The 27,259-nt window shown below is 48.7% G+C and overlaps 1 protein-coding gene across 3 annotated transcripts in view; it reads right to left on the bottom strand.

Moving 5' to 3' along the window:
* ARHGAP39 (Rho GTPase activating protein 39) overlaps nt 1-27,259 on the bottom strand; it is a 199,107-nt gene that overhangs the window by 79,699 nt on the left and 92,149 nt on the right. For all 3 annotated transcript variants that reach the window (XM_083516611.1, XM_083516610.1, XM_083516612.1), the window contains exons 2-3: nt 22,955-23,392; nt 1,213-1,293 (exon numbers count right to left, since the gene is read on the bottom strand). In XM_083516611.1, coding sequence (XP_083372737.1) covers nt 1,213-1,293; nt 22,955-23,392 — 519 coding nt within the window. The remainder of the gene's footprint in view (nt 1-1,212; nt 1,294-22,954; nt 23,393-27,259) is intronic.

The following is a 27,259-nucleotide window of genomic DNA, read 5'->3' as shown; positions in this document are numbered from 1 at the left end:
CACAGTCATTTCTCTCCATATGTTCCATTCTCTTTTTCATTTCAAGTAAGAAACCCGTTTTTCTTTATTCCTCTGGTGTGAGAACATCTCGTGGGCATATGGTTAAGAGGAAACAGATCTGCGTAACAGACGAGTGCTGCAACTCTAGCAAAAGGTCCTAAATCTCTTTGTATCATGTGCATGAATACACCCGAGCATATTCGGACCCACATTTGAGTTCAGACGCACACCTTGTCACAAGGTAAGAACGAAAGAAGGGCCAGCTTCCTGTTCTCACACACCCCTCTAGGTATTGCCACTTCCTTACGGTCTGGCTTGCCCTGGATGGGGCAAGCAAGAACATCGGGGGGGGGGTGTCGTAGGCCAGTGGTAGATCACCTCCTTTTCACGCAGAAGATCCCAGATTCGATCTCGGGGCATCTCCAAGCCGGGCTGAGATAGGTACCCACTGAGAAGCCCTGGCGGCAAGCAAGGCAGGCAACACTGAGCCAGTGCAAAGCTGAGCCCAGAAAATACGGATGCAACAGCTGTTCCCTACCTACCTGGGTGCTTCGCTTTAAAGACCGAGGATTGCTATTAATGAGAAATGAAAGCAAATATTGACTGCTAGCTAAATCCAGCCGCCTCCCCCTGTGCAAACAGCTGGGCGCAATTCGCGCAGCAAGACTGCAAGTGCTCAGGAGATGCTGGCAGCCTCCTGTTTGAAATGCAGCCTTCATAACCCCTGGAGCAGGCTTGGAATAATCATTGCCTTGTGCATGACACCTTGCTTCCAGGTCTGTGGTGGGTGATGCTTTTCTCGGCGCTGCAGGAAGCAGCTGGGATGTGCCTGATTTATTCTTGATGCGTTTTTACCCCAACGCCTCCCAAGTGAGCAGGGACGGGTAACAAGGGTTTGGGCACTTTGCTGCGGAGACCACAGCACACAGGGTTTGTTCCACAGGTTTGCGCACCATGCGTTCTGCTCTCCGGTTACCACTTAGCAACACAGAAAGCCCCCTTATACAGACTGTTGGTCCATCTAGCACGGTAAAGCGGTACCTCTGGTTACGAACTTAATTCGTTCCGGAGGTCCGTTTTAACATATCAAATCATAATCCAATTAAAATGAAAAACTAAAATAAAAAAGACCAAATAATCATCCAAATTATAATTTTTAAACTCTAATTAAACTCTAATTTCTAAACTCTCTTTAGCATCAGGGCAACTCACCTGTACTGCATCCGCTGCCCGTCGGAGCCGTAATCCCGATAGATCTCGTATTCCTTCTCGAAAACTCCGGGAGGCGAGGAACTGCAAGAGGAGACACGGAGAAACAAGGCTATGAGGAACAAAGTGGGTGGGGCCCAGCACAGACATAACCCCTGCCAAAAAAAACTCCGCTTGGAAGCTTTCCAGTGAGGATTGTGTAGTAGAAATAATAATAATAATAATAATAATAATAATAATAATAATAATAATAATAATAATAATTTATGACTTATAGCCCACCCATCTGGCTGAGCTTCCCCAGCCACTCTGGGTGGCTTCCAACAAAATATTAAAATACCGTAATACATCAAACACTAAAAGCTTCCCTAAACAGGGCTGCCTTCAGATGTCTTCTAAAAGTCTGGTAGTTGTTGTTCTCTTTGACTTCTGCTGGGAGGGCGTTCCACAGGGCGGGCGCCACCACTGAGAAGGCCCTCTGCCTGGTTCCCTGTAACTTGGCTTCTCGCAGGGAGGGAACCACCAGAAGGCCCTCGGCGCTGGACCTCAGTGTCCGGGCAGAGTGATGGAGGTGGAGACGCTCCTTCAGGTTTACTGGACCGAGGCCGTTTAGGACTTTAAAGGTCAGCACCAACACTTTGAATTGTGCTCTGAAACGTACTGGGAGCCAATGTAGGTCTTTCAAGACCAGTGTTATGTGGTCTTGGCAATAGAAGCCCCATCTAGCAAACTGGGGATGGGAAACCTTTTCTGGACCAAGAACCAGACCATCTTGGGGTTGCAAGCCAGCAGTGCCTGGGGACAGATGCAAAATTAGGTGAAGCAATGAATATAAAGCAATGAATGTGCTTGCGAAACGTGGACCACTTATAATTGCCATCTCCAACTCCTCGAAAGATTCCATCAAGGGTGTCTCCGAGAACATATAACTTGGGAAGACAGGAGAACTAATGCCAGTGTACTGGAAGAAGCTAATATTACCAGTGTCGAAGCAATGATTCTTCAACTTGTTGGATTGGTCATGTTGTACGGATACCTGATCATCGTCATCCAACCCAACTTCTCTATTCCAAATTTAAAAATGGAAAGCATAATGCTGGTGGTCAGCAAAGATTTAAAGACTCTCTCAAGGCAAATCTTTAAAAAATGTAGTATAAACACTGACAACTGGGAAACACAGGCCTGCGAGCACTCCAGTTGGAGAACAGCCTTTACCAAAGGTGTCTATCGGCTTTGAAGACACTCGAACTCAGGACACAAGGGAGAAACGTGCTAAGAGGAAGGCACGCTTGGCAAACCCTCACCAGGATCAACTCCTGCCCGGAAACCTATGTTCCCACTGTGGAAAGATATGTGGATCCAGAATTGGCCTCCACAGTCACTTACAGACTCACTTTTAAAACCATGTTCATGGAAGACAATCTTACTTGGCTACGAATGACCGCCGAAGAAGAAGAAGAAGAAGAAGAAGAAGAAGAAGAAGAAGAAGAAGAAGTGTTACAATAGACTAGGCGGTACACTCAACTCTTCTCTATCCTTCCAGGCAAGCAATAGATTTGTTGATTTATTGATCTATTTAAAACATTATAAGGCTACTCTTCATCGCAGAAAGCAAATTCAGAGCAGGTTAAAATCACAACACACTCCATACATTTAAAAAGCTCAGTATAAAACGAAATTGAAAGCAGTTACATTATAAATGAACACCAATACATAAGGAATTTGATTTGACACGAAGCTCCTGCAAAGGTCTAGGTGCATAACCGGGTTGAGCAAAGCAAGCTGTTCCCAGTGTGTGGGTGAGTGAATTGGGCTTCAAGGCTTACCTGTGGTTAAAAAACACACAGACAAAAACCCCGTGTGAATCGGTCTCATTTCTCACGTGACCGCCAGCGAAATCGCTTCGTTAGCCCCAATCAAATAATTAGTGAAGCGGTTTTACAGAGCTTCAAAACACATTAATGCATTAAAAAGTACAAAGCAAGAAACTGCACCGGCTAAGATAAAGATCCGCCAATGGAGGTGTTTGCGTTAATGAGGGAGATTAGGGGATGCTCCCAGAACAAAGAGAGAGAAACGAGTTGTCCTAATGGGATGGATATTTTTAAAAGGAGAGAAAAAAGAAGTGGCAATAAAAAATTAGCTCTGACAGAAGCTTAATTTTAATGAGGCTTCCGAGCTTTAGATTTACAACTCGCAAGGGCGCTGCAAAGGAAATCACTTAGCCCCTTTCCTTTCTCTCTCCTGCGCGCATGCAAATCCTGGGTCCCTGTGCCTCCATGGAGTGAAGACACATGTGTGGCTTCCATGGCCAGCAATTGCGCCAGCAAAAGCAGGAGTGATGTCATGGCCTGGCTGAACACAGAGGAACGGTGGCAGGAACCAGCTGGGGTGGGACGACCATGAGTGGTCAGAGGGAGAAGACTGGGGAGAGGAGGTGTTGGAAGTTAAAGAAGTAACAGGACTTGGTGAGCTGGGAGAGTCGGTGGCAGAGAGAAGTGCAGAATCAGAGGCAGAAGATGAAGCAGGAGAGTCGGAGGAAGGAGGTCAAGAGGAAGAGATGAGAGGTACCAAAATCCCAAAGGAGCAGAAGGGACTCTTTATGTACGCAACGACAGCCGCACTGATGCTACTAGCCTAGAGATGGAAAGGAGATAAAGTCCCTACCGGAGAGGAGTGGGAAACTAAGCTGTTGGTTTATGCCGAAATGGCAAAAACTGACTGGAAAGCTCAAGAACCAAGAAGACGAAAAATTCAACAAAGAATGGGGGAAATTCATAATTTACTTGAGAGAGCACTGTAAGCAGATGGAAACATTAGCAGGATTGTAATAACACTTGTTACGTAGAAGATATTATGGACAACAAAATGGAGAGACGTATAATTTGGATAAAGAAATAATATGCCGTTGAAAAGGTTTATAATAGGAGGGGAAGGTGGGAAGTCTAGAGATTTGGGGGAAATCTCGAAATATGGATATGCATTTTGTATTGTTATAATTTTATATCTGTAAAACCAAATAAACATTATTTCCAAAAAGAGATAGGAGGAGATGAGTTTTGGATGCTTTAGTTCATCATCATCATCAAACCTTTTATTGGCATTACATACATACATCCAAAACAAATCAATACAGAATTACCACTTCCCCAGTGGCACAAAACATTTGCTACAAGAAAGGAGGCAGAGCAGTCTATCGTCACATCTCTTGGTCTCCAGGGAGATCAGACGTCTGCAGTGTATTTCGATGACAAAAAACCAAATAGAGATATTTAGCCACTAACTTGGTGAGCTCCTGATCATTCCCCAGTAATAGAAAATGTATGACCTCCGACTCTAGTTTCCATTTGGGGATATAGAGTTGATCTAGAAATTGCTGACAGAGATCAGCATATAGTTTACAACTGAGAACCATATGTGTAAGGGTTTCCACCAGGTGGTCTTCACAAGGGCAAGTTCTTCCACCCTGCCTGAGAAGCTTCCCCAAAGGAGGTTTGATGGATTTGAATTAAACCTGGCCAGCGAAAATGTCCTTCTTTCTTGAGGATGCTTTAGCTGAGATTCCTGCACTGCAGGGGGTTGGACTAGATGACCTGTGGGGTCCCTTCCAACTTTAGGATTCTATGAGTCAGGCTGATACAGAATCATGGGTGTCTCCCCTCTCCCCTCGTCTCCCAGAACCAGAAGAGCCATGAAAAGGGCAGAGGAGAGGTTGACATCATGCAGGCTCAGTCTCTGATTGCTTGGGAAGAATCCTGGAGACGAGGGGACTTAAGACGGCTTTGTGGAGGAAGGGACTTTTACAGTAGTTTTCCATGTATAATGCGCCCCTGTGTATAAAACGGCCCCTATTTTGGGGGGCGGGGCGCGGGGGGCGCTGTGGGTAAAAGCCTCAGTGCCTAGGACTTGCCGATCGAAAGGTCGGCGGTTCGAATCCCCGCGGCGGGGTGCGCTCCCGTTGCTCGGTCCCCAGCGCCTGCCAACCTAGCAGTTCGAAAGCATCCCCGGGTGCAAGTAGATAAATAGGGACCGCTTACTGGCGCGAAGGTAAACGGCGTTTCTGTGTGCTGCGCTGGCTCGCCAGATGCAGCTTTGTCACGCTGGCCACGTGACCCGGAAGTGTCTCCGGACAGCGCTGGCCTCTTAAGTGAGATGGGCGCACAACCCTAGAGTCGGACACAACTGGCCCGTACGGGCAGGGGTACCTTTACCTTTACCTTATTTTGGGGGGACTCAAATTTAAGAAAATGGGAGGAGGATTGGGCAGAGTTGTTGAGCTGTTTGGGGGGAGGATAATAATAATAATAATAATAATAATAATAATAATAATAATAATAATAATAATTTATTATTTATACCCCGCCCATCTGGCTGGGTTTCCCCCGCCACTCTGGGCGGCTTCCAAAAGAATATTAAAATACTATGATACATCAAACATTAAAAGCTTCCCTAAACAGGGCTGCCTTCAGATGTCTTCTAAAACTCTGGTAGTTGTTGTTCTCTTTGACAACTGGTGGGAGGGCGTTCCACAGGGCGGGTGCCACTACCGAGAAGGCCCTCTGCCTGGTTCCCTGTAACTTGGCTTCTCGCAGTGAGGGAACCACCAGAAATAATAATAATAACAAACGCTGACAAATCACTTGCTCGCCAACATGCGCACGCCCGCTCACCAACAGCAGACGACAACCGCACGCCCGATTGCCAAAGTGGCAGCCAATCCACAGCCACCTTTGCCACAGCAACCAATCACCCACCCAATTACCGCAGCAGCACCAGCAAATCCAAAGGGGCACTTGACACAGCCACCAATCACCCACAAAATCGCCGCTGACAAGCTCCTGCTCGCGGCTGCAACCAAACACTCGTCCCCCATCGCACTATCTGTGTATAGGACGCCCTGTTTTTTAACATTATTTTAGAGTAAATAAACCTCGTCTTATACACGGAAAAGTATGGTACTTTCTGATCCATGCAGCAAGACCATGGGTAGGCAAACTAAGGCCCGGGCACCAGATCTGGCCCAATCGCCTTCTAAATCCAGCCCGCGGGGCAGAATCCGTGACCAGGGAAAAGAGACGGCGGAAGAAGATTGGAAGAAATTTAAGAAATATCTTAAGAAACACTGTAAAATTAATGAGTGTTAAAATGATGTGGCTTTAGAAAGTAAGTGGATTACAGCTGTAAAGATTAAGTTAAAAGAAAAGAAAGGCTAACAATTAGATAAAATTAAGGGTGAGGATTTGCTGAACTAAATATTTGAAATTGGAATGCACAAAGGGGAGGTATGAGGAGGTCGGTGAAGTAAGTTTTAAGAAAATAAGGACTTGAAATTATACTTGTTTTTTGTGTTTGTTTTGTATTGTTTGATTATATAATTTGTGAAACTTTAATAAATATCTTTCAAAAAAAACCACCTAAATCCAGCCCGCGGATTGTCCGGGAATCAGCGTGTTTTTAAATGAGAAAAATGTGTCCTTTTATTTAAAATGCATCTCTGGGTTATTTGTGGGGCATAGGAATTCGTTCATTATTTTTCCCCAAAATATAGTCTGGCCCCCCACAAGGTCTGAGGGACAGTGGACCGGCCCCCTGCTGCAAAAGTTTGCTGGCCCCTGAGCAAGACCTACTGGGATGAGCTGCTCATTAGGCCTGGCACTCCAACAAGTCTGTGCAGGTTGCGTTCTTGCTAATGAAGAGTTAACTCCGCACAGTGTGATCTATTGCTGGCTTGCTCCTGTCAGGTGGGGAACCTGTGTGTTTCAGCTCGAGGGCCACATTTCCTTCCAGGATACCTTCTGAGGGCCATGGGCCAGGGACGCTCAGGGACAGAGGCAAAACTGGGTGGAACAACTAATGAATTTTTTTACATAGCCTAGTTTCTCCACGAATTCACACTCCTTTCTCTATCCTTCGGCCACCCAACCAGCCAAGAGGTAACAGCTAGTGTCTGAGGGCATATTCCTGCAGGTAAAAATGCTAAACTGGATCGTGTTGTTGGGGGGGGGGGGAAGAGCAGCAAATTGGCTGCATGATATAAAAATATTTTTATTAATCATTTTTAAAAGCCAGCAGTGGGTACTATAAACCCCGGTGGATTGTAGCGACGGACAGGGTTTTATGCTTTGCATCCATTCAGACATTTTATTAGCTTTTTATGGCTTTTAAATCAGATCACTACTCACTCAGCCTTATCCACGGGAGCTGAGCAGGCTTTGGGGGGGGGGGATTATTAATAAACTTTTCCATGTTTTCGAGCACATCTTCGCAACCTGTGGGCAGGCTCCCCGCATAATAACATCTGCCTCCGCAGGAGCAGACCTGAAATTATTTGGGGGGACACCGTGTCAGAAGCCCGCGCAGATTTTATCGCTGAGCCGGATATTAGATTCTTGCAGCTTCTACGCATCGTACAGCACAAGAAAAGGGGGGGCACGTGATGGAGGTATTTAAAACCATGAATGGGGGGGGGACTCTTTCCCTCGCAATGTTAGGACCTGACGAGGGTCATCTAACAAATCTGAAATTTCAGAGATACACAGCAGAGAAAAGGAGTACCGTATTTTTCGCACTATAGGACGCACCGGCCCATAGGACGCACCTAGTTTTTGGGGGGGGAAATCAAGGGGAAAAAATTATTCCCCCCCCCCCCAGGTTTGCGCAGCCATCCCCAAGCTAGAAGAGGGAGACGGAGCACTCCGTCTCCCTCTTCTGCCTTCAGGGACAGCTTGCCCCGCTGTCCCTCGAGTTTGTGGGGCTGGCGGGGGGAGAAGCAAGCTTGCTTCTCCCCCCCCCCCCGCAGCCTCCAGATCAGGTCGGGGAATAGCGGGGTGGCGGCGCTGCGCCTCCCCGCTATCCCCCGAGCTTGTGGGGCTAGACCAGGTCTGGGAATAGCGGGGTGGCGGCGCTCCACCTCCCCGCTATCCCGCGAGCTTGTGGGGCTGGCAGGGGGGAGAAGCAAGCTTGCTTCTCCCCCCCCCCCCGCCAGCCTCCAGATCAGGTCGGGGAATAACGGGGTGGCGGCGCTGCGCCTCCCTGCTGTCCCCCGAGCTTTTGGGCTGCAGGCTGCTGCCCACAAGCCTTGCGAGCCCGCGGGACATCCCGCCGGGCTCGCAAGACTTGCAGATAGCTTCCTGAAGCCTGGAGAGCGAGAGGGGTCGGTGCGCACGGACCCCTCTCGCTCTCCAGGCTTCAGCGAAAGCCTGCATTCATCCCATAGGACGCACAAACATTTCCCCTTCATTTTTGGAGGGGAAAAAGTGCGTCCTATAGGGCAAAAAATACGGTAAATTGCATTATGAATGCAGTTAAAACTCTAGAATTCCCTATGAATCTATGATTCTGTTATTCTACCACAAGGTGTAGCGACAAGCTACCAACTTGGTTGACTTTAAAGAGGGGGGAGACAGCTTGGAAACATTTGTAGAGTATAAGCCCACCAGTGCCTATTAGCCTCCAAGGTTGTGCAAGGTTGAGGCAGAAATGTTTTTTTATATAGCGGGTGGCGCTGTGGTCTAAACCACTGAGCTTCTTGGGCTTGGCGATCAGAAGGTCGGCGGTTTGAATCCCCGCAACGGGGTGAGCTCCTGTTGCTCGATCCCTGCTCCTGCCCACCTAGCAGTTTGAAAGCACGTCAAAGTACAAGTAGATAAATAGGCACCACTTCAGCGGGAAGGTAAATGGCGTTTCCGGGCGCTGCTCTAGAAGACATCTGAAGGCAGCCCTGTTTAGGGAAGCTTTTAATGGTTGATGTTTTTCCAGTGGTTTTTATGTGTCGTAAGCTGCCCAGAGTGGCTGGGGAAATCCAGCCAGATGGGTGGGATATAATTAATAAGTCGTTGTTAGTCATGAGTCTTGTTTCATTTCCACCAGACCAGCAAGCAGGTCCTTAAAAAACGCTCCCCTTGAAGTGGAAAAGGGGCCCTAAAAGAGCTCAACTGTGTGTGGATCACAAGCAGGAACGCCAAGGAGCTGAACAGGACTGCAGCTGTATTTACAATTTCGTGTTTTAAAAAAGCAGGACCCTGTTGAAATCATTGCATATTAGAAATGTAGAGTTGGAAGTGATTCCTAATGGTCATTGAGTCCAGACCATCCAACGTCTGCTTAAAAACCTCCAAGGAAGAAGACTCCATCGTCTTCCAAGGTCCTCCATTCCACTGCCAAACAGCTCTTACTGTCAGAAAGTTCCTCCTGATGTTTCGCCGGAATCTCCTGCCTTGTAACGTGAAGCCATGGGTTCATGTCCTACCCTCAAGAACAGGAAAAAACTAGCTTGCTCCCTCTTCCGTGGGACAGCCCTTGAGATATTGGAAGATGGCTATCCTATCTCCTCTCGGTCTCCTCTTTTCCAGGCTAAACCTACCCAGCTCCTTCAACCATTCCTCATCAGGCTTGGTTTCCAGACGCTTCATAATCTTGGTCACCCTCCTCTGCACACATTCCAGCTTGTCAATATCCTTCTTTAACTGTGGTGCCCAGAAGTGGACACAGGAATCCAGTTGGGGTTTGACCAAGGCAGAATATTACTTCCCTCAATCTAGTAATGGTGCACATTTGTTCTTTTTTTAAAAAATAAAATAATAATTTTTATCGAATTTTATGTTACAAAAACCATTACAACCATACTACCACAAAATATAATTGAGAAATAAAAATTACATACATCAATATTTTGTTTGTTATTTGTTATTTACCGTCTTATTTCCATTCCATACAAAACACACACAGAGAAGATAATAATAATGATGATGATGAAAATAAATATTTTTTGCCCTTTTATCTTACAAAATCTTTTCTTCAACTTTGACTTCCTGTCAAGTCCCTTCGCATATGTTTTATCTTACAACTGAATGTACACAAAACAATAAACCTTTCTATATAAACTTTCCAATACATTCAGAAAACATAATAAATCCTTAATTGTTATCTACCTCCTTTTACTTCCTTTGTCACTCAAACGCTAGCACGGGGTCAAACCTATTATTGTATTTTTGAATGCATCTTCTATAACCATCCCATTTCCCCGCAAATTTTTGCTTTGAGTTTCCTCTGAGTTTGCTAGTCAATTGAGCCATCTCCGCAAATTCCCGTAATTGAATTTGCCAATCTGTTGTTTTTGGAGCCTCCAGGTCTTCCCATCCCTTGGCCACGAATGCTGCACATTTGTTCTACGGCACGTGGAAATCTACCGCTTCCCAAGAGATGCTGCCAGACCCTGCTTTCCCCGATGGATGATTCCCCCACCTCCCCATCGCTGCATGTCACCTTCTGTGCTGAGCTTTGACAGGTATTGTGCTTCCGAAAGCAAACATGCTAAAGAGGTTTGGACAGGGATGGATGGAGGCAGGAGTGGGAAAGTACAAAAAACACCTCGCAGTGACAGGAACCTGCAAGAAGGCAAAATGAAGGCCTGAGAGCCTGGCCGGAGGGAAGCTGCTGGTTCTTCTCCTGGGAGGTGGGTAGATAAAAATGTCAGCCTCCTCAACAGGACTCAAAGCCCGGAAGCTCTGATGGCTGCTAATCCTTGACCTTTTAAATCAGCCTTTGCCAGCCAGGCCCCCTCCAGAAGTTTCAAACTAGAACTCCCAATTGGGGCCAGTCGCCCAAACGGAGGGGGGGGACGCGGGTGGCGCTGTGGGTTAAACCAAAGAGCCTAGGACTTGCCGATCAGAAGGTTGGCAGTTCGAATCCCCGCGATGGGGTGAGCTCCCGTTGCTCGGTCCCTGCTCCTGCCCACCTAGCAGTTCGAAAGCTCGTCAAAGTGCAAGTAGATAAATAGGTAGCACTCTGGTGGGAAGGTAAACGGTGTTTCCGTGTGCTGCTCTGGTTCGCCAGAAGCGGCTTAGTCATGCTGGCCACATGACCCGGAAGCTGTACACCGCTCCCTCGGCCAATAAAGCAAAATGAGCGCCGCAACCCCAGAGTCAGCCACGACTGGACCTAATGGTCAGGGGTCCCTTTACCTTTTAGCCCAAACAGGGAGTTAGTTAGCACACAAGGTTTACAGTGAATCCTCAAAGGGGTTTATGCACTTTGTTTTATATCTTTTTCCATATATTCCTCTAAGATGTTTATTCCATTTATTTATTATACGCAAGTATCATTCAGTTCTGCTAGGATGATATCATTTTTACACTATAGTCTTATATACTCCTTAAATAATTAAAATCAGCAACAATTAAGGATATTGAGAAATCAAGGGCTGGTGGTTTTAGCTGAGGCTGAGCGGCTGCTGAAGCTTTGACAAAATTGTTGCCGACACCACCACAGGGCCAAAAATCCATCTTTCTTGGGCGCAGGGGCAGCTGCTGCAGTGTAGACACGAAAAGAAGGTGGGGCTGCAATAAAATGTTGCAGCGTGCTCCTCGCCCGCGCCCCCCTCCCCCGCTAAACACAGGAACCTCAGTACAGGTTATTCTGCAGAGCAAACCCTCCCCTCTGTTTTTCTTTTCTGTTTCGATTAAACATTATGTGATTACTGAGGGTGTTCAGCCCGAGCTGTTTGGGGGAGACCGGCCCCTTCAGCCCCTTTATTCGTTTATGAGCCTGTTTGTTTGGAATATTCACCAAAATATAACAGGGCAGTAAACAGCGGGGGGGGGGGGGTAGGGGGGTGGGCTTCAGTTAAACATAATTGCAGATAGATAAAAACTGGTTGGTAAAATAATGAATAAATCACATTACAGAAGTACAGTACAGTTGTTTAGATGACATCTAAAGGAAAGCAGGGGTGATGCCAAGCAGTTCTCCGCTGTCAGGGAGTTCCAGAGGCCAAGGCCCTGCCATAATAAAGACTCGGTGCCTGGCAAAGCCTGGCCCAACGAACCGCTCGGCCACATCCTTTCCTTCCCCCAAACTCCCAGCCAGGGCAGCTGATCTCCAAGATCTTTGCTGGAAAGAGACTTGTCAATTGGCTTTCCAGACACCGCTTGGCAGCTTGCCCGGGAGAAGGAAAACAGCCCGACATGTTTGAGCAAGTGGTATGGACCATGCTTTCTCGGCAGGGAGCCTTGGGAAAGCGGAGGAACAGCAATCTGCTGTCAACAGCAACCCCGGCAGGGCTGAGAACGCGGGGCGGGAAAGGTTTCTTATGCGTCAGTGCTTTCAGAAATCTTCATTATTCCCTTCCTGCACCCCAAGAAGCCTGACGGATTTGCCAGCATGAAATGGAAGCTCTGGGGATAAGCTGGGAAGGATCCCTGAAACAGCAGCAGCACCATCAGCCTCAGTTACAAACCGTTCCTGGTTTTGTCTCTTTGATGTCAAATTGCTTCAGCCGCGGTGAGACGGCAAAGCAAAGCCCAAAAATAAAGAAAAGACCTCCGCCATTAGCCTCCAGTTCATCACAGGCGCTCTGATCTCTTCCAACTGTGGAGCTTCAGAGAGCCGAAGATCAAAACAGAGGGCAGGCGCGGTCGCAACCCCTTCCCCACAACGCAGGATGCAAGACCCCACCTGGGGCGTGGGGACTACAGTAGGATGAAAAGCTCAGCGAGAGACAAGGAGGTTCGGCACAGCCCTGCTAATCTGCCAACTTCTGCTCGTGGGAGGAAGAAATGGGGTGCCGAGAGGGGACAGGAATATATAAGAAGCTCCCAAATGCCGAGCCAAACCATTACAGGATCAAAGAATTGCAGAGGTGGAAGGGACCCGCGAGGGTCATCTAGTCTAACAATCACAGCTAAAGAATCTCTGGCAGGTGACCACCCAAGCTCCGTTTAAAAGCCTTCAAGGAAAGTGATTCATCACCTTCTGAGGTCGTCCGTTCTGCTGTCAAACAGCTCTTGCTCTCAGAAAGTTCTTAATGGACTACTGCAATGCGCTCTACGTGGGGCTACCTTTGAAGGTGACTCGGAAACTGCAATTAATCCAGAATGTGGCAGCTAGACTGGTGACTGGGAGCGGCCGCCGAGACCATATAACACCGGTCCTGAAAGATCTTCATTGGCTCCCAGTACGTTTCCGAGCACAATTCAAAGTGTTGGTGCTGACCTTGAAAGCCCTAAACGGCCTCGGTCCAGTATACCTGAAGGAGCGTCTCCACCCCCATTATCTAACCTGGACACTGAGGTCCAGCACCAAGGGCCTTCTGGTGGTTCCCTCACTGCAAAAAGTGAGGTTACGGGGAACCAGGCAGAGGGCCTTCTCGGTGGTGGCGCCTGCCCTGTGGAACGCCCTCCCAGCAGATGTCAAGGAAATAAACAACTATTTTACTTTTAAAAGACAACTGAAGGCGGCCCTGTTTAGGGAAGTTTTTAATAATATAATAATAATAATTTTTTATTTATACCCCGCCCTCCCCAGCCAAGGCCAGGCTCAGAGCGGCTTACAAGCAATAATAAAAACAAGATGAGTGATTACAACTTAAAAACAAAAATAAAATACAACATTAAAATAATGGAACATTAAAATATTAAAATGAAGCCTCATTGCAGGAGAAGGAAAAGAAAAAAGAAAAGGGGGGGGGGAGGGAATCAAATTGGCTCCAATCCAAAGGCCAGGCGGAACAACTCTGTCTTACAGGCCCTGCGGAAAGAAATCAGATCCTGCAGGGCCCTGGTCTCATGAGACAGAGCGTTCCACCAAGTTGGGGCCAGTGCTGAAAAGGCCCTGGCTCTGGTTAAAGCCAATCTAACTTCCTTAGGGCCTGGGACCACTAGGGTGTTGCTATTTATGGACCTTGAGGCTCTCCGTGGGGCATACCAGGCTGACACTGTATTGTTTTTAACATACTGGACCGAGGCTCTTTAGGGCTTTAAAGGTCAGAGCCAACACTTTGAATTGTGCTGAGAAACGTACTGGGAGCCAGTGTAGGTCTTTCAAGACCGGTGTTATATGGTCTCGGCGGTGTGGTGTTGGCGGCCGCCCCCAGTCACCAGTCTGGCTGCCGCATTCTGGATTAATTGCAGTTTCCGAGTCACCTTCAAAGGTAGCCCCACGTAGAGCGCGTTGCAGTAGTCCAAGCGGGAGATAACCAGAGCATGCACCACTCTGGCGAGACAGTCTGCGGACAGGGAGGGTCTTAGCCTGCGTACCAAATGGAGCTGGTAAACAGCTGCCCTGGACACAGAATTGACTTGCGCCTCCATGGACAGCTGTAAACAACATGCAGCCAGTGGCTAAGCAAATGGATCTCCTCTTTTCTGTCTCGCTGCCCAAAGGCTCACCACACAACCCTCACCTCCTCTTTCAGGACTCCAGAGAGACAAGAGCACTGAAGGTCTTGGCGCCAACAGTGAAATTTGGGGCAAACTTGCCAATAAGGAAAGTCTTGCAGCAAGAAATCAGGAGATGGGAGGGGGAAACGACAACAACAGGACAAGCAGTAAGAAAAAGCACCCTGGGAAAAGTCAAGGACCCACATCATTTCAAAAGAAGTGACAAAACGGGCCTTTTGTGAGAAAGGGAGGAAGCAATTAACTCCCAGGATGTGCCGGGATTGCAAGGGTCTCTTTGTTGTCACCTGCAGGAGGGAGAAAATAGTTATGTCACCGCTGACGGGTGTCAGAGAATGAAAAGCCATCCCGGGGAGTCGGTGAGGCGGGAGGGAAGGAGAGGAGGAATGAAGAGCCTGTTGGGAGTTGGAGGAGGAGAGCTGAGGACGCAAGTGAGGCTGCCTGGGGAGTCCTTGGCGCCAAGCTGGTGCCTCCAGCTGTTTTGGACTACAACTCCCATCAGCCCCCATGGCCATAATGATAAGATTTGATGAATGTTGTCGTTGTTGAGTCGTTGAGTCGTGTCCAACTCTTTGTGACCCCATGAGCACACCAGAGCATGCCAGGCACTCCTGTCTTCCACTGCCTCCCGCAGTTTGGTCAAACTCATGCTGGTAGCTTTGTGAACACTGTCCCACCATCTCGTCCTCTGTCGTCCCCTTCTCCTTGTGCCCTCCATCTTCCCCAACATCAGGGTCTTTTCCACGGAGTCTTCTCTTCTCATGAGGTGGCCAAAGTCTTGGAGCCTCAGCTTCAGGATCTGTCCTTCCAGTGAGCACTCAGGGCTGATTTCCTTCAGAATGGAGAGGTTTGATCTTCTTGCAGTCCATGGGACTCTCAAGAGTCTCCTCCAGCACCAGAATCCAAAAGCATCGATTCTTCGGCGATCAGCCTTCTTGATGGTCCAGCTCTCACTTCCATACATCACTACTAGGAAAACCATAGCTTTTACTATATTTGATGAATACTCCTTTATTTTAGCAAATGTTTTGTGCCACTGGGGAAGTGGTAATCCTGTATTGATTTGTTTTGGATGTTTGTATGTGATGCCAATAAAAGGTTTGATGATGATGATGACTGGATGAAGTGAAGGGCTGTGAAGGATCGAAGTTGTTGACCTTTTTTAAGGATTTTACCACAGGAAATAAACTGCCACTGGGGCCGGATTAGGCCCCCAAATGGACTTTGGACATGCCTGAAGGGTCCTGAAGAGTCTAAGGGTTTTGAAGCAAAATACGAGCAATAAATGTAGTAGGACATAGTGGAAAGGAGTCAGTAAATCATCAAATTTGTTCCTTTTATCCACAGAAAGGGATGCAAACACCATGCTCAGAAATCCATCCATGAATCTTCTGACTTGCATCTCAAGCAGGGATCAGGAGCACAGCAAAAACAGCTCGCAGAGCAAACCCTCCGGAGGCATCTATGTCATAAATCGGCACATTTAAGTCAGGGCTCAGCCCCAAACTCTGCACACAGTCTTTGCTAAGTTAACAGAGTGTCTCTGGACATAAACTGGGCATCTTTTCCCCTTTCAACAAATAAATACAGTTTGCCCACCAGCACCCTAGGCACGCACGAGCTCCCAGCAGGAATGAATTTTCAATAATTTACGGCTAAGCATGGCGGTCCCCCCGCTACAGTACCTCTTTTTATAAACCAAGCAATGCCTAGGAGCAGTTGGGGGAAAAGAAGCAACCGCCAAGAATTTACTTCTTCGCGCGGCACGTAAACTGTGGAACTCACCGCTGCAGGAGGCAGTGACGGCCAAACCCAGGTGGCTTTAAAAAGGGATTGGTCAAATTCATGGGGGAGGAGAGGGCTGTCGATGGCCACTAGCCACAATGGCTGGAGGCAGAAATGTTTATGAATGCCAGCTGCTGGAAACCACGGGTCTTGTGTTTGAATCCTGCTTCCGGGTTTCCCAACAGAGGCATCTGTTTGGCCACTGTGAGAACACGAGGCTGGACTCGATGGGCCATTGCTCTGACCCAGTGGACCACGGCAGAGGGTGCACTGAACACCGAAGTTTGCAAACTCCTTGACACGGCAGAATCCGAACCTGAGACTCCCTGGTTCATTGCTCAGCGAGACAGTGGCCTCTCACATGCCGCAGATCCTTCAGTGCAGCCTTAATCCTTTTATTTTTGCATCTGAATAATTGACCACTCTCCTTTTCATCATCTCCTCTTTATTTCGCTCTACATCAAGTGATGATTAGAGAAGCCTCCTGGGATTCGTCTCCCGGCTCAGCCTTCCCTACTGGATCAGGCCATTGGCCCATGTAGGCCAGAATCCTGTTCTCACAGTCACCAAACAGATGCCCCAATGGGAAACTAGCAAGCAGGATTCGAACACAAGAGCAACTCTCCCCTCCTGAGGTTTCCAGCAACTGGGATTCACAGATTGTTGCCTCCAACTGTGGAGGCAGAGAGTAGTCCTCTTGGCTAGTCACCCTCACAGCCCTCTCCTCCTCTTTTAAAGCCATCTAAGTGTTATATAGTTCCATTCCACCTTTAGAACAGATGTGCGGATTGTTGTATGTTACATGTCTGTTTACTTCCAGCACAGTCTGCTGGGAACTTCCGTCGTATATTGCTTTTGCTATACTGCTGTTTTGCTTAGACACGAAGGGAAGCAGACATGTTTTTCCTTTGTTCCTGATGCGGAATAAATGCCTGTAAATATGCTTACATCTGCCTCTGTCCGCCTCTTCCGTTGTGAAGAGTTATTCACTCTGCTGATGATAGCATGCTCACGTTTCTGAAGGCTTCTGAGGCTGTGTACCACAGTTTTGATGCTGTTCCGAGAACCAGAGTTTGCCCGGCTGCCGGCCGATGGCTGGAGCCACCTGGGGGCCTGCCAAATGCCCCCGTCTCCCGGGACGCATCCCAACACTAGATTGGGGCCACCCCTGCCTCCTGCGGCAGGGAGTTCCACAGAACCACACCAAGGGCATTTCCGTGCTCTTCTCGACCATAAGGAAGTTGGAGGAAACCAAAACGAGAAAGGAAAAGAGGGAGAGGACTGAAATGAGGCTCTCGCCAAAATCAGCGCAGCAAGCAAGAGATGACGTTGATTATGAGATGTTCAGTTTCATGTATCCCCTGCTCCCAAAAGATGTCGACTGGGCCCCAGCCTCATCTATCTGCAAGGCTGCTGTGGCGAGGAGGGACAAATTAAAGTATAACTGCAAACGCGAGCTGAAAGGGGCATCAGGAAATAACGACCCTTTCCTCCCAACCTGGTGCTCCCTACAGCTGTTTGGGACTCCATCTCCCATCAACCCCAGCCGTAAACAGAGACAGAGAAAGGGGAAAAGGGGGGGAGCCTTTTGCGTGTTTCTTCTTTCCCCCCTCGTAATTTCCCCCGGGTTTAATTTGCCTCCAGCCATGTGGCCGAGAGACGCTGACCTTAGTTCTGAACTTGGCTAAGGAGCAATTAGGAAAGAGAGATCTCCGCTGAAACTTGCTGAGACAAGAGGCACGGCCGCCTGGCGCAGAAATGGAAGAGGCTGGCATCTTGTACCAAAAGTGGGGCTTTGGATTCATTGAGTGTGATAGGAGGTGGGGTGGTTTATTTTGGAGTTTTTCAGTCCTCTGAACACCAAAGGCTATACTTCTTAGAATTTCCAAGCTAGAAAAAAAACAAATTATACCGTCTGGCGTTCCAGAAACCGCGGAGAATGTTCTCTGGCACTCAGAAACAAAAGCTTAGGCAGACAAATGATACGTGATGAAATTATAATGCTTATTTTCCTCCACGTTGAGTAGGTGCAGCTGCAGGCTGTGCTAAACACTCTCATAAACGTAATAATCCGACAGCCAAATTAAAAGGCAGACCTGCGCTGCAAACACACCTCCTGGAACCGGAAGGGGAGGCATCAAGAAAAGGCTTCGGCAGCTGATCCGCTCATCAAGACGCTATCATGGCTATCAAAAATCTATTTTCAATTTGCAGCTGCTGCATCCTTTGGCTTATCCCCCCCTGTGCTCCACAGGGCGGGCAGAAGCCGAGGGCATTTCCTCCACCAAGAGACCTTGTCCTTCACTTTGGGTGCCTACGAACCATAACGATTTGTGGAAGTGATTCAAGAGCCTATCAGAAATATAAAGGTAAAGGTAAAGGGACCCCTGACCATTAGGTCCAGTTGCAGACGACTCTGGGGTTGCAGTGCTCATCTCGCTTTATTGTCCGAGGGATCTGGCGTACAGCTTCCTGGTCATGTGGCCAGCATGACTAAGCCGCATCTGGCGAACCAGAGCAGCGCACGGAAACGCCATTTACCTTCCCGCCAGAGCTGTACCTATTTATCTACTTGCACTGGTGTGCTTTCGAACTGCTAGGTTGGCAGGAGCAGGGACTGAGCAACGGGAGCTCACTCCGTCGCAGGGATTCGAACCGCCGACCTTCTAATCGGCAAGTCCTAGGCTCTGTGGTTTAACCCACAGCACCACCCGCGTCCCTATCAGAAATATACATTTGCGAAATTAAAATGCTCTGTCGCCCCAACACATCCAACTTGCTTGGGGGGGGGAATGTGTTTTTGCAGTGAGGAAGGAGATGGGGACATGGATTGCCAAGTGTGCGGTGAAAGAGTGGGTCACTGGAAAGACCTGTGAACACACAGCGAACAAATCATGGTCGTGTAACCACCCAGCAAGCAAAACGGAACAAATGCGCAACGAAGACCAGGCAGAGTCTAACCTACGCCTTAAGTTTTCTGGAAACAAATCAGGGTGAATACACCACAAACAGGAAGACTGGAGGAAAAGCCCTAAAAGAAAACTATTTAGGAGACGGAGAAGGCTGATCGCCGAAGAATGGATGCTTTTGAATTCTGGTGCTGGAGGAGACTCTTGAGAGTCCCATGGACTGCAAGAAGATCAAACCTCTCCATTCTGAAGGAAATCAGACCTGAGTGCTCACTGGAAGGACAGATCCTGAAGCTGAGGCTCCAAGACTTTGGCCACCTCATGAGAAGAGAAGACTCCCTGGAAAAGACCCTGATGTTGGGAAAGATGGAGGGCACAAGGAGAAGGGGACGACAGAGGACGAGATGGTGGGACAATGTTCTCGAAGCTACCAGCATGAGTTTGACCAAACTGCAGGAGGCAGTGGAAGACAGGAGTGCCTGGCGTGCTCTGGTCCAGGGGTCACGAAGAGTCGGACACAACTAAAGAACTAAATAACAACAACTGACCCCACAGAAGTTCACTTGATTGCTTCGATTAGGGGAACTGGCAGCGTTACAGGTGCCTCATAATATCCGCTCCACGTTTATAAGAGATTCATCTTTTAGCGTGGCAGCCCCTGCACTTTGGAACTCCCTGCCTATGGAGACCAGGCAGGTTCCGTCACTGTATTCTTCTCAGCCCCTGATAAAAGCATTTTTGTTCAGGCAATCCTACCCAGGTTTTGGGTTGAGTTTCAATCTGTTTCTAGTCCATTGCTATTTCAACCCTTTGTCAAATAATTGTTATTTTTCTTATTATTGTTGTTTTTGGTTTTTTGCAAAACTGCTTTGAGGTTTTCTTCTACAACCAAGCAGCATAGAAATTTTATGAAATGAATCAAGCTCCAGCCATCGCATGAAGTGGGATGCGCCAAAGGAGATCTGTCCCAGTCAAATCCCAAGATGAGCCTTAGAAAGAGGAACGGAGGCCGTTTCAGAGGCAACTCAGCAGGAACTATGACGCAGTAGGGATTTTACAGCGGGGCTGCACCCCTGCAAACACCGCTGCTTTGCTGCTTCGCTGCTTCCTGGTTTTTTGCGGGTTGGCCTGACCAGCAGCACCCTGCAGCTGCCCCCAGGCTGGCATCCTCTGTTCCTACACATCCCAACCATTTGGCACACAGTTAGACCAGATTCTCTGCCAGCGCTGCGCTTGCGCCCGAGTGAACCCCTTTCCCCCTGCCCCACAAGATCAACTTTGCTCCTGCCGGGGGCGCAATGCGCACTTCTTCAGATGTAATTAAGCAATCACGGCAACCCCGCCGGGCACAGGGGAAGACCCCCGCGGAAAGCCACCTGTTGCCTCCTCCCAGCTGATCTTTAATTACTACTGACACTGATCGGCTAATTGCTATTATTAATTATATTAATGATCACTGTGCGCCGTCTCAAGCGGATTGCGTGGCTCAGATGCCATGCTCTGGCTCAAATTAGCGAGAAGGAAGTCCTCCTTCCATATCCAGATCGCTGTGGCTCTGAGGCTGCAGCGACCAGGGTTTTTGCCGGCCATTCTTTCTCAGTTGCCTCCAGAAAGCCACTCCAGCTTTTGTGTCTCACCACAGCCTGCTCTGAGGAAGCTCTCCTTGCCTGGGCAGGATTATAGGTTCACAAGCCATCTGCAAACAAGACAGGTACCAGAAGCAGGCAGAGCTGTGGTGCACCAGCCGGAAAACAACCATCACCTCTTCCTTGTGTATTTCAGGAAACTGCTGCAGCCTGCAAAAGGGGGAGGCGGTGCGAAGAGGGAGCAGGGCCATCTGTGCAGCAGATTAAAGTCTCCTGCCCGCATTTCAGTTAGCTTTGCACTGCCTCAGAGACAAGGCCCGCTTTTGCCAAACAGGGGACCCTGGCGTCTTGGATCCGACTAGAGAATTAATGAATGAGTGAATCTTTATTTGCGTCAGCCACTGGCCATAGCAATAAAACCGCAATACAATATACAAATAATAGAAATAAAAAGTCAATTACCGTATTTTTCGCCCTATAGGACGCACTTTTTCCCCTCCAAAAATGAAGGGGAAATGTGTGTGCGTCCTATGGGGCGAATGCAGGCTTTCGCTGAAGCCTAGAGAGCGAGAGGGGTCGGTGCACACCGACCCCCCTCGCTCTCCAGGCTTCAGGAGAGCCCCAGCGCCAGCCCCACAAGCTCGGGGGACGGCGGGGAGGCGGAACGCAGCCATCCCGCTGTCTCCCGACGTGGTTTGGAGGCTGCTTGCGGGGAGAAGCCCCCTTCTCCCCATCGCCAGCCCCACAAGCTCAGAGACAGCGGGGAGGCGCAGCGCGCCATCCCGCTGTCTCCCGATGTGGTTTGGAGGCTGGCGGCAGGCTTCCCCCTCCCCCAGCCGCGCAAGCTCCCAGAGCGATGCCGAAGCTGCGCATCTGGGACCCGTTCTGGGGGCTGGGGAAATAAAGGAATTTTTTTCCCTTTATTTCCCCCCCAAAAAAAATATCTAGGTGCGTCCTATGGGCCGGTGCGTCCTATAGGGCGAAAAATACGGTATATAAAATAGATTTTAGGGTTTTGAATCAACAGTCGCATAGTGGATCTTATTCTGATCCCCCCTGCTAAAAACCTTGCAACCTTTGCTGTCACCTGCTCACCTTGATCTGCCACGAGAAAGGACGCCGTGGCAGTGGCTGGGTGACCCGGAATGGACAATAAAAGAGGGGTGATAACTTTGTTCCTTGAGTCTTTAGAAGAGTGCAAGTCACAAGGGCATGTGCCGCCGATTCAGAACTATCCCACGGGAGAGATGCAGGTGAAAATCCTCACAGGATGGAGATTCCAGGAAGGACAGGATGGGGGGGGGGAGTAGGAAAGACTAGGAAAGGTTTTGGGGAGGCTCAGAAACTCACAAGGGAAGGAAGATACAAAGAGAGGGAGCAGGAGAGACAGGCAAGGCAGGCTGAAGCCTATGGATGCAGAGTCAGACCCTGTTGGTTCATTGTGGCTAGAAGTCTCTAAGGCAGGGACCATCCAGATATTTGCTGGACCACAACTGCCATCACCCCGACCGCTGACGGGCTGGTGGGAGTTGCAGTCCCAAAACTTCTGCTGGGTTACAAATTCCCCATCTGTGCCATCCTGAGACTGGCAGGGCAATTGCAGCGACCCCCACCCCAGAAAACTGCAGAGCAGAAATAATACTAATACTAATACTAATACTAATACTAATACTAATAATAATAATAATCATTTTATTTATACCTTGCCCTCCCCAGCCAAGACTCAGGGCTCAGGGCGGCTAACACCAGGTATAAAAACAATTGATTAAAATACAACTTAAAAACAAGATTAAAGTACAGTGGTACCTCGGGTTAAGTACTTAGTTCGTTCCAGAGGTCCGTTCTTAACCTGAAGGACCACTTTAGCTAATGGGGCCTCCCGCTGCTGCCACCACGCGATTTCTGTTCTCATCCTGAAGCAAAGTTCTTAACCCGAGGTACTATTTCTGGGTTAGCGGAGTCTGTAACCTGAAGCGTATGCAACCCGAGGTACCACTGTACCACATTAAAATGCAGCCTCATTTCAGTAGAAACTCAAATCAAAAACTTTTTGGGGGGGGATGAAGCGAGCTTCGGATTGCAAACAATGGAGGAGTGTGCAAAAACAAGAAAAGAAAATGAAAAACACCTAACTGCGCCCTTCCCACCAGCCAAATCTCATATTCCTCCCTGCTCCACAGGGTCCTTGGGCAGAGCTCAGAGCACGGGCAGCCTCTGCTCAGACAGCTCCACCCACTAGGCCGTGCTGCCAAGCCCTGAAAACCAGAGACCTGCCGCAAAGCAAGGTTACCTTTCCGTTTCTTCTTTGACGGTGGCGAACTGGGAGGGCTGTCGGTGAGTCCGGCTCTGGTCCTGCGCTTTCTCCCCGCCGCCCTCCGGCTCCTGCTCCTGGGAGGAGCTGGTGCTGCCCTCGCGGCTGACATTGCTGCTGCGCCCGGGGCTGTTCTCGGTGGAGGCCCGGGGAGACTCGGTGTTCTGCTTCAGGGTCTGGAGCTTGGCCAGGGGGATGATGTCGCAGTTCTGGGGCCGGTGCCACACGGTCCGCTGGGTGGAGGCATTGTAGTAGTAGAAGCGCGAGGTGTTGGGGTCAAACAGCTCCCACCACTGGTTCTCGTTGGTGCGCTTGATGCGCACGCCGGCGGGGGGGTCCCAGACGCACTCCCCCGTGATCAGGTTGGCGTACATGCGCTCCCGCGTCCGAGGCTCGATGATTTCCACCCATTCCAGCCTGGGGAAAGGAAAAAGCACAGGAAAACATTTAGAAGCTGGTTGGGATCAGTGTCGTGCTTGCAGCCCTTGGCGTCCCCAGGTCCAGCCATTGGCCCAGACCCAGAAATGCTTCTCTTTTTTGTATCTTATTTTATTAAATTTTCTGCTTTACAATTTGAAGGACTCATTGTCACATCCTTAAGATATCGATGACTTCCCTTCTTCTCCTTCCACGGTTCATTTTGCATATCATAAAATCCCTGCATATTTTACAAAAACCATACCGTTCAGTATCCCATTATTACATCCATCAAAACTCATTTACACTCATTTGGGGGGGGACTCAAAATTTAGGAAATGGGGAAATGGGGGGGGGAGATTCCCCAAAGTTGTTGAGCTATTTTGGGGAGAGGCTTGGCCAAAATTGTTGAGCTTTTGGGGGGGGGGGAATTGCCCACAGTTACGACACGATAATTTTTACTGTCATTGTCTCATACAAAACCGTTGTTGAGCTTTTGGGAGGGGGCAGAGTTGCTGAGCTTTTTTTAGGGGGGGGCGCCTAAAAAACTTCTTGCAGTCCTACTAGCGTAATCTGCTTACTACAATTGCTTTTCAAATAGTTCAAATATTTACTCCTAGAAGTTACTCTCCTATGTGGTGAAAAGGGGACTCAGGAAATTGCAGAAGACACACTTAAAATTGAAAACCTAAACTTTTTAAAAGTACAATGCCATCGCTGAACAGAAGCAGGAAATAAAACATCTTTTAAAAGTGGCCTTCATCCAGAACAGCTGCTCTGCAGATGCGGACGAACGCTGCAAAGGGCCTTTCAGAGGCTTAGGGTGGATTCTGCTCTTTGGCTCAGGGCTGGAGAAGCTCTGATCACAGAAATGGAAGGGTAGGAGACCATCACCCAACTCACCAGGCTCCCCAAAACAAGGCAGGTCACACACACCTTGTGACCAGTCTACAGAGTCCAAATGACAGCATCTCACACTCCAGCAAGGTGCTCAGGGAACAAATACAGTGGTACCTTGGTTCTCAAACTTAATCCGTTCCGGAAGTCTGTTCCAAAACCAAAGCGTTCCAAAACCAAGGTGCGCTTTCCCATAGAAAGTAATGCAAAACAGATTAATCCGTTCCAGACTTTTAAGAAAGACCCCTAAAACAGCAATTTAGCATGGATTTTACTATCAGACGAGACCATTGATCCATAAAATGAAAGCAATAAACAATGTACCGCAGTCACACAATCAATCAGTAGATGAACTGGGTTCCACGCAGTCACAAAAACAAAACAAAAAAGCCACAAAAAGGCAAAATAAATAGCAAAAACAGACAGACCTCAGCGTAACACTCAGAACGGAAGTGTGGCACTCAAATCAGAAGCGTAACACTCAAAATGGAGAACGTTCGGCTTCTGAAAAAAGTTTGCAAACCGGAACGCTTACTTCTGAGTTTGCAGTGTTTGGGTTCCGAGTTGTTTTAGTACCAAGGCGTTTGAGAACCAAGGTGCCACTGTAACTCCCTTTGCAATGACTCGAGGAAGTGAGCCAATCTGCACACGACGGTACAGTTCCCCTTTATCACAGCACAACAAGGCGACGACCTATGCTTCTCCCCCACACACACCCAAAAGCATGCGGATCAATATGGCAAACCTGACCCAACAACCTACCACAACCACAACCATAACCACCCCTACACACATACAAACAAGCCGCGCTGGCAGTCAACTGAACAAAACCAACCAAGGTTTAGGACCCTCCTAATTTCTCGCAATAACAACGGAAAATAAATAAATGTATAAACGATGCTGACGCAAAGCTCTATTTTTTTTAAAACAAATTGGAGAAAATAAGATAAGCAGCTGGGGGAAGGATTGATAATGGGAACCATGGAAGGGTGGAGGGAAGTCAAAGGATTCAGATTGAGGTTGAATCCTGACAAGACAGAAGTACTGTTTTTGGGGGACAGGGGGTGGGCTGGTGTGGGGGACTCCCTGGTCCTGAATGGGGTAACTGTGCCCCTGAAGGACCAGGTGTGCAGCCTGGGAGTCATTTTGGACTCACCGCTGTCCATGGAGGCACAGGTCAAGTCTGTGTCCAGGGCAGCTGTTTACCAGCTCCATCTGGTACGCAGGATGAGACCCTACCTGCCCGCAGACTGTCTCCCCAGAGTGGTGCATGCTCTAGTTATCTCCCGCTTGGACTACTGCAATGCGCTCTGTGTGGGGCTACCTTTGAAGGTGACCCGGAAACTGCAATTAATCCAGAAAGCGGCAGCTAGACAGGTGATTGGGAGCGGCCGCCGAGACCATATAACACCGGTCTTGAAAGACTTGCACTGTCTCCCAGTACGTTTCCGAGCACAATTCAAAGTGTTGGTGCTGACCTGTAAAGCCCTAAACAGCCTCAGTCCGGTATATCTGAAGGAGCGTCTCCACCCCCATCATCCATCCCGGACACTGAGGTCCAGTGCCGAGGGCCTTCTGGCGGTTCCCTCATTGCAAGAAGTGAGGTTACGGGGAACCAGACAGAGGGCCTTCTCGGTAGTGGCACCCGCCCTGTGGAACACCCTCCCTTCAGATGTGAAGGAAATAAGCAGCTATCTTATCTTTAAAAGACATCTGAAGGCAGCCCTGTTTAGGGAAGCTTTCAATGTTTGATGTATTACTGTATTTTAATATTTTGTTGGAAGCTGCCCAGAATGGCTGGGGAAGCTCAGCCACATGGGTGGGGTATAAATAAATAAAATAATAATAATAATAATAATAATAATAATAATAATAATAATAATAACAACAACAACAACAACAACAATTACTATATACAACAACAACAACAACAACAACAATTACTATTACTATTATTAAAATGAAGAGGTGAATGCTGTGTTTGAATTTAAATTTGTTATGTAAAACGTATATATATGAGAGAAAAGTAATGGGGCCAAAGCAGTGGCGTAGCGTGGCTTGTCAGCACCCGGGGCAAGGCAAGTAATTTGCGCCCCCTAACCCCTAACCTGCTGCTGCTTTCAGCTTCTTTTTGCTGCTGCCTGGTCTGGTCTGGTGTGGTTCTCTCTCGCGCTCAGCGCTGCGCTGGGCGACCGCTGCACTGTCCCTCCCCCAGATAGTCCCTCGCTCTCTCTCCGCACCGCACGCCTGGCACCCCCCCTCCACAGTGGGCGGCGAGCCAGCGGCTCGGATCGGATTCGCACAGCCAGCACTGCAGTGAGAGCGAGTGAGTGAGCCAGGTAGGGGCAGAGAGCTGAGAGAGCGAGCGCGCCCCCCCCAGATGTTGCGCCCGGTGCGGCTGGCCCCCCCTGCACCCCCCACGCTACGCCACTGGGCCAAAGAGAGGGAAAGAATGACGACGAGGGCTGCCGTTGTGGGGAAGACAGAAAGGGCAGCATCTGCAGGTGGACTCTGCACATCTGCACATCTGCATTTTCCTCGGGACCAGGGAGGATGCCCTATATTTTGCTCAGATTTAACGTCTCGGCTCATAGGGCTCTGTTTGTGTGGGTTCCTAAGATAACGCTCCAGAATCGCTTTGAACATTTGAGAGTGCTATCTAATTGCAAAATATTCTTCATTATTCATTACCGCAGAGCTGGCCCATCTGAACAGACTTGTTTGAATCATTTAACCGCCTTCATCATATATAGGGCAGAGCTTTAAAAATGAATGCGTTCAACGTGGATTTTTCTTTTTCTTTACCCGGGGTGCTTTCTGAACGTTCAGCACCAAAGAGACGCAAGTTCTGCGCATCTCTAAAGCGTGCGCCACGATGCTCCTCAATCAGTGCTCTCGGCCTGCCCAGGCTTCAGCTGTGGAGGTTGAAATGTTTAATTAATTCCCAAAAGGAATTCCTTTTAGGAATCA

This window comes from Podarcis liolepis (genome assembly GCF_965112155.1).
Source record: "Podarcis liolepis genome assembly, chromosome: 8".
NCBI classification, from domain to species: domain Eukaryota; kingdom Metazoa; phylum Chordata; class Lepidosauria; order Squamata; family Lacertidae; genus Podarcis; species Podarcis liolepis.
Note: the sequence above shows the minus strand (reverse complement) of the source record. Positions and strands in the feature narration are given on the sequence as shown.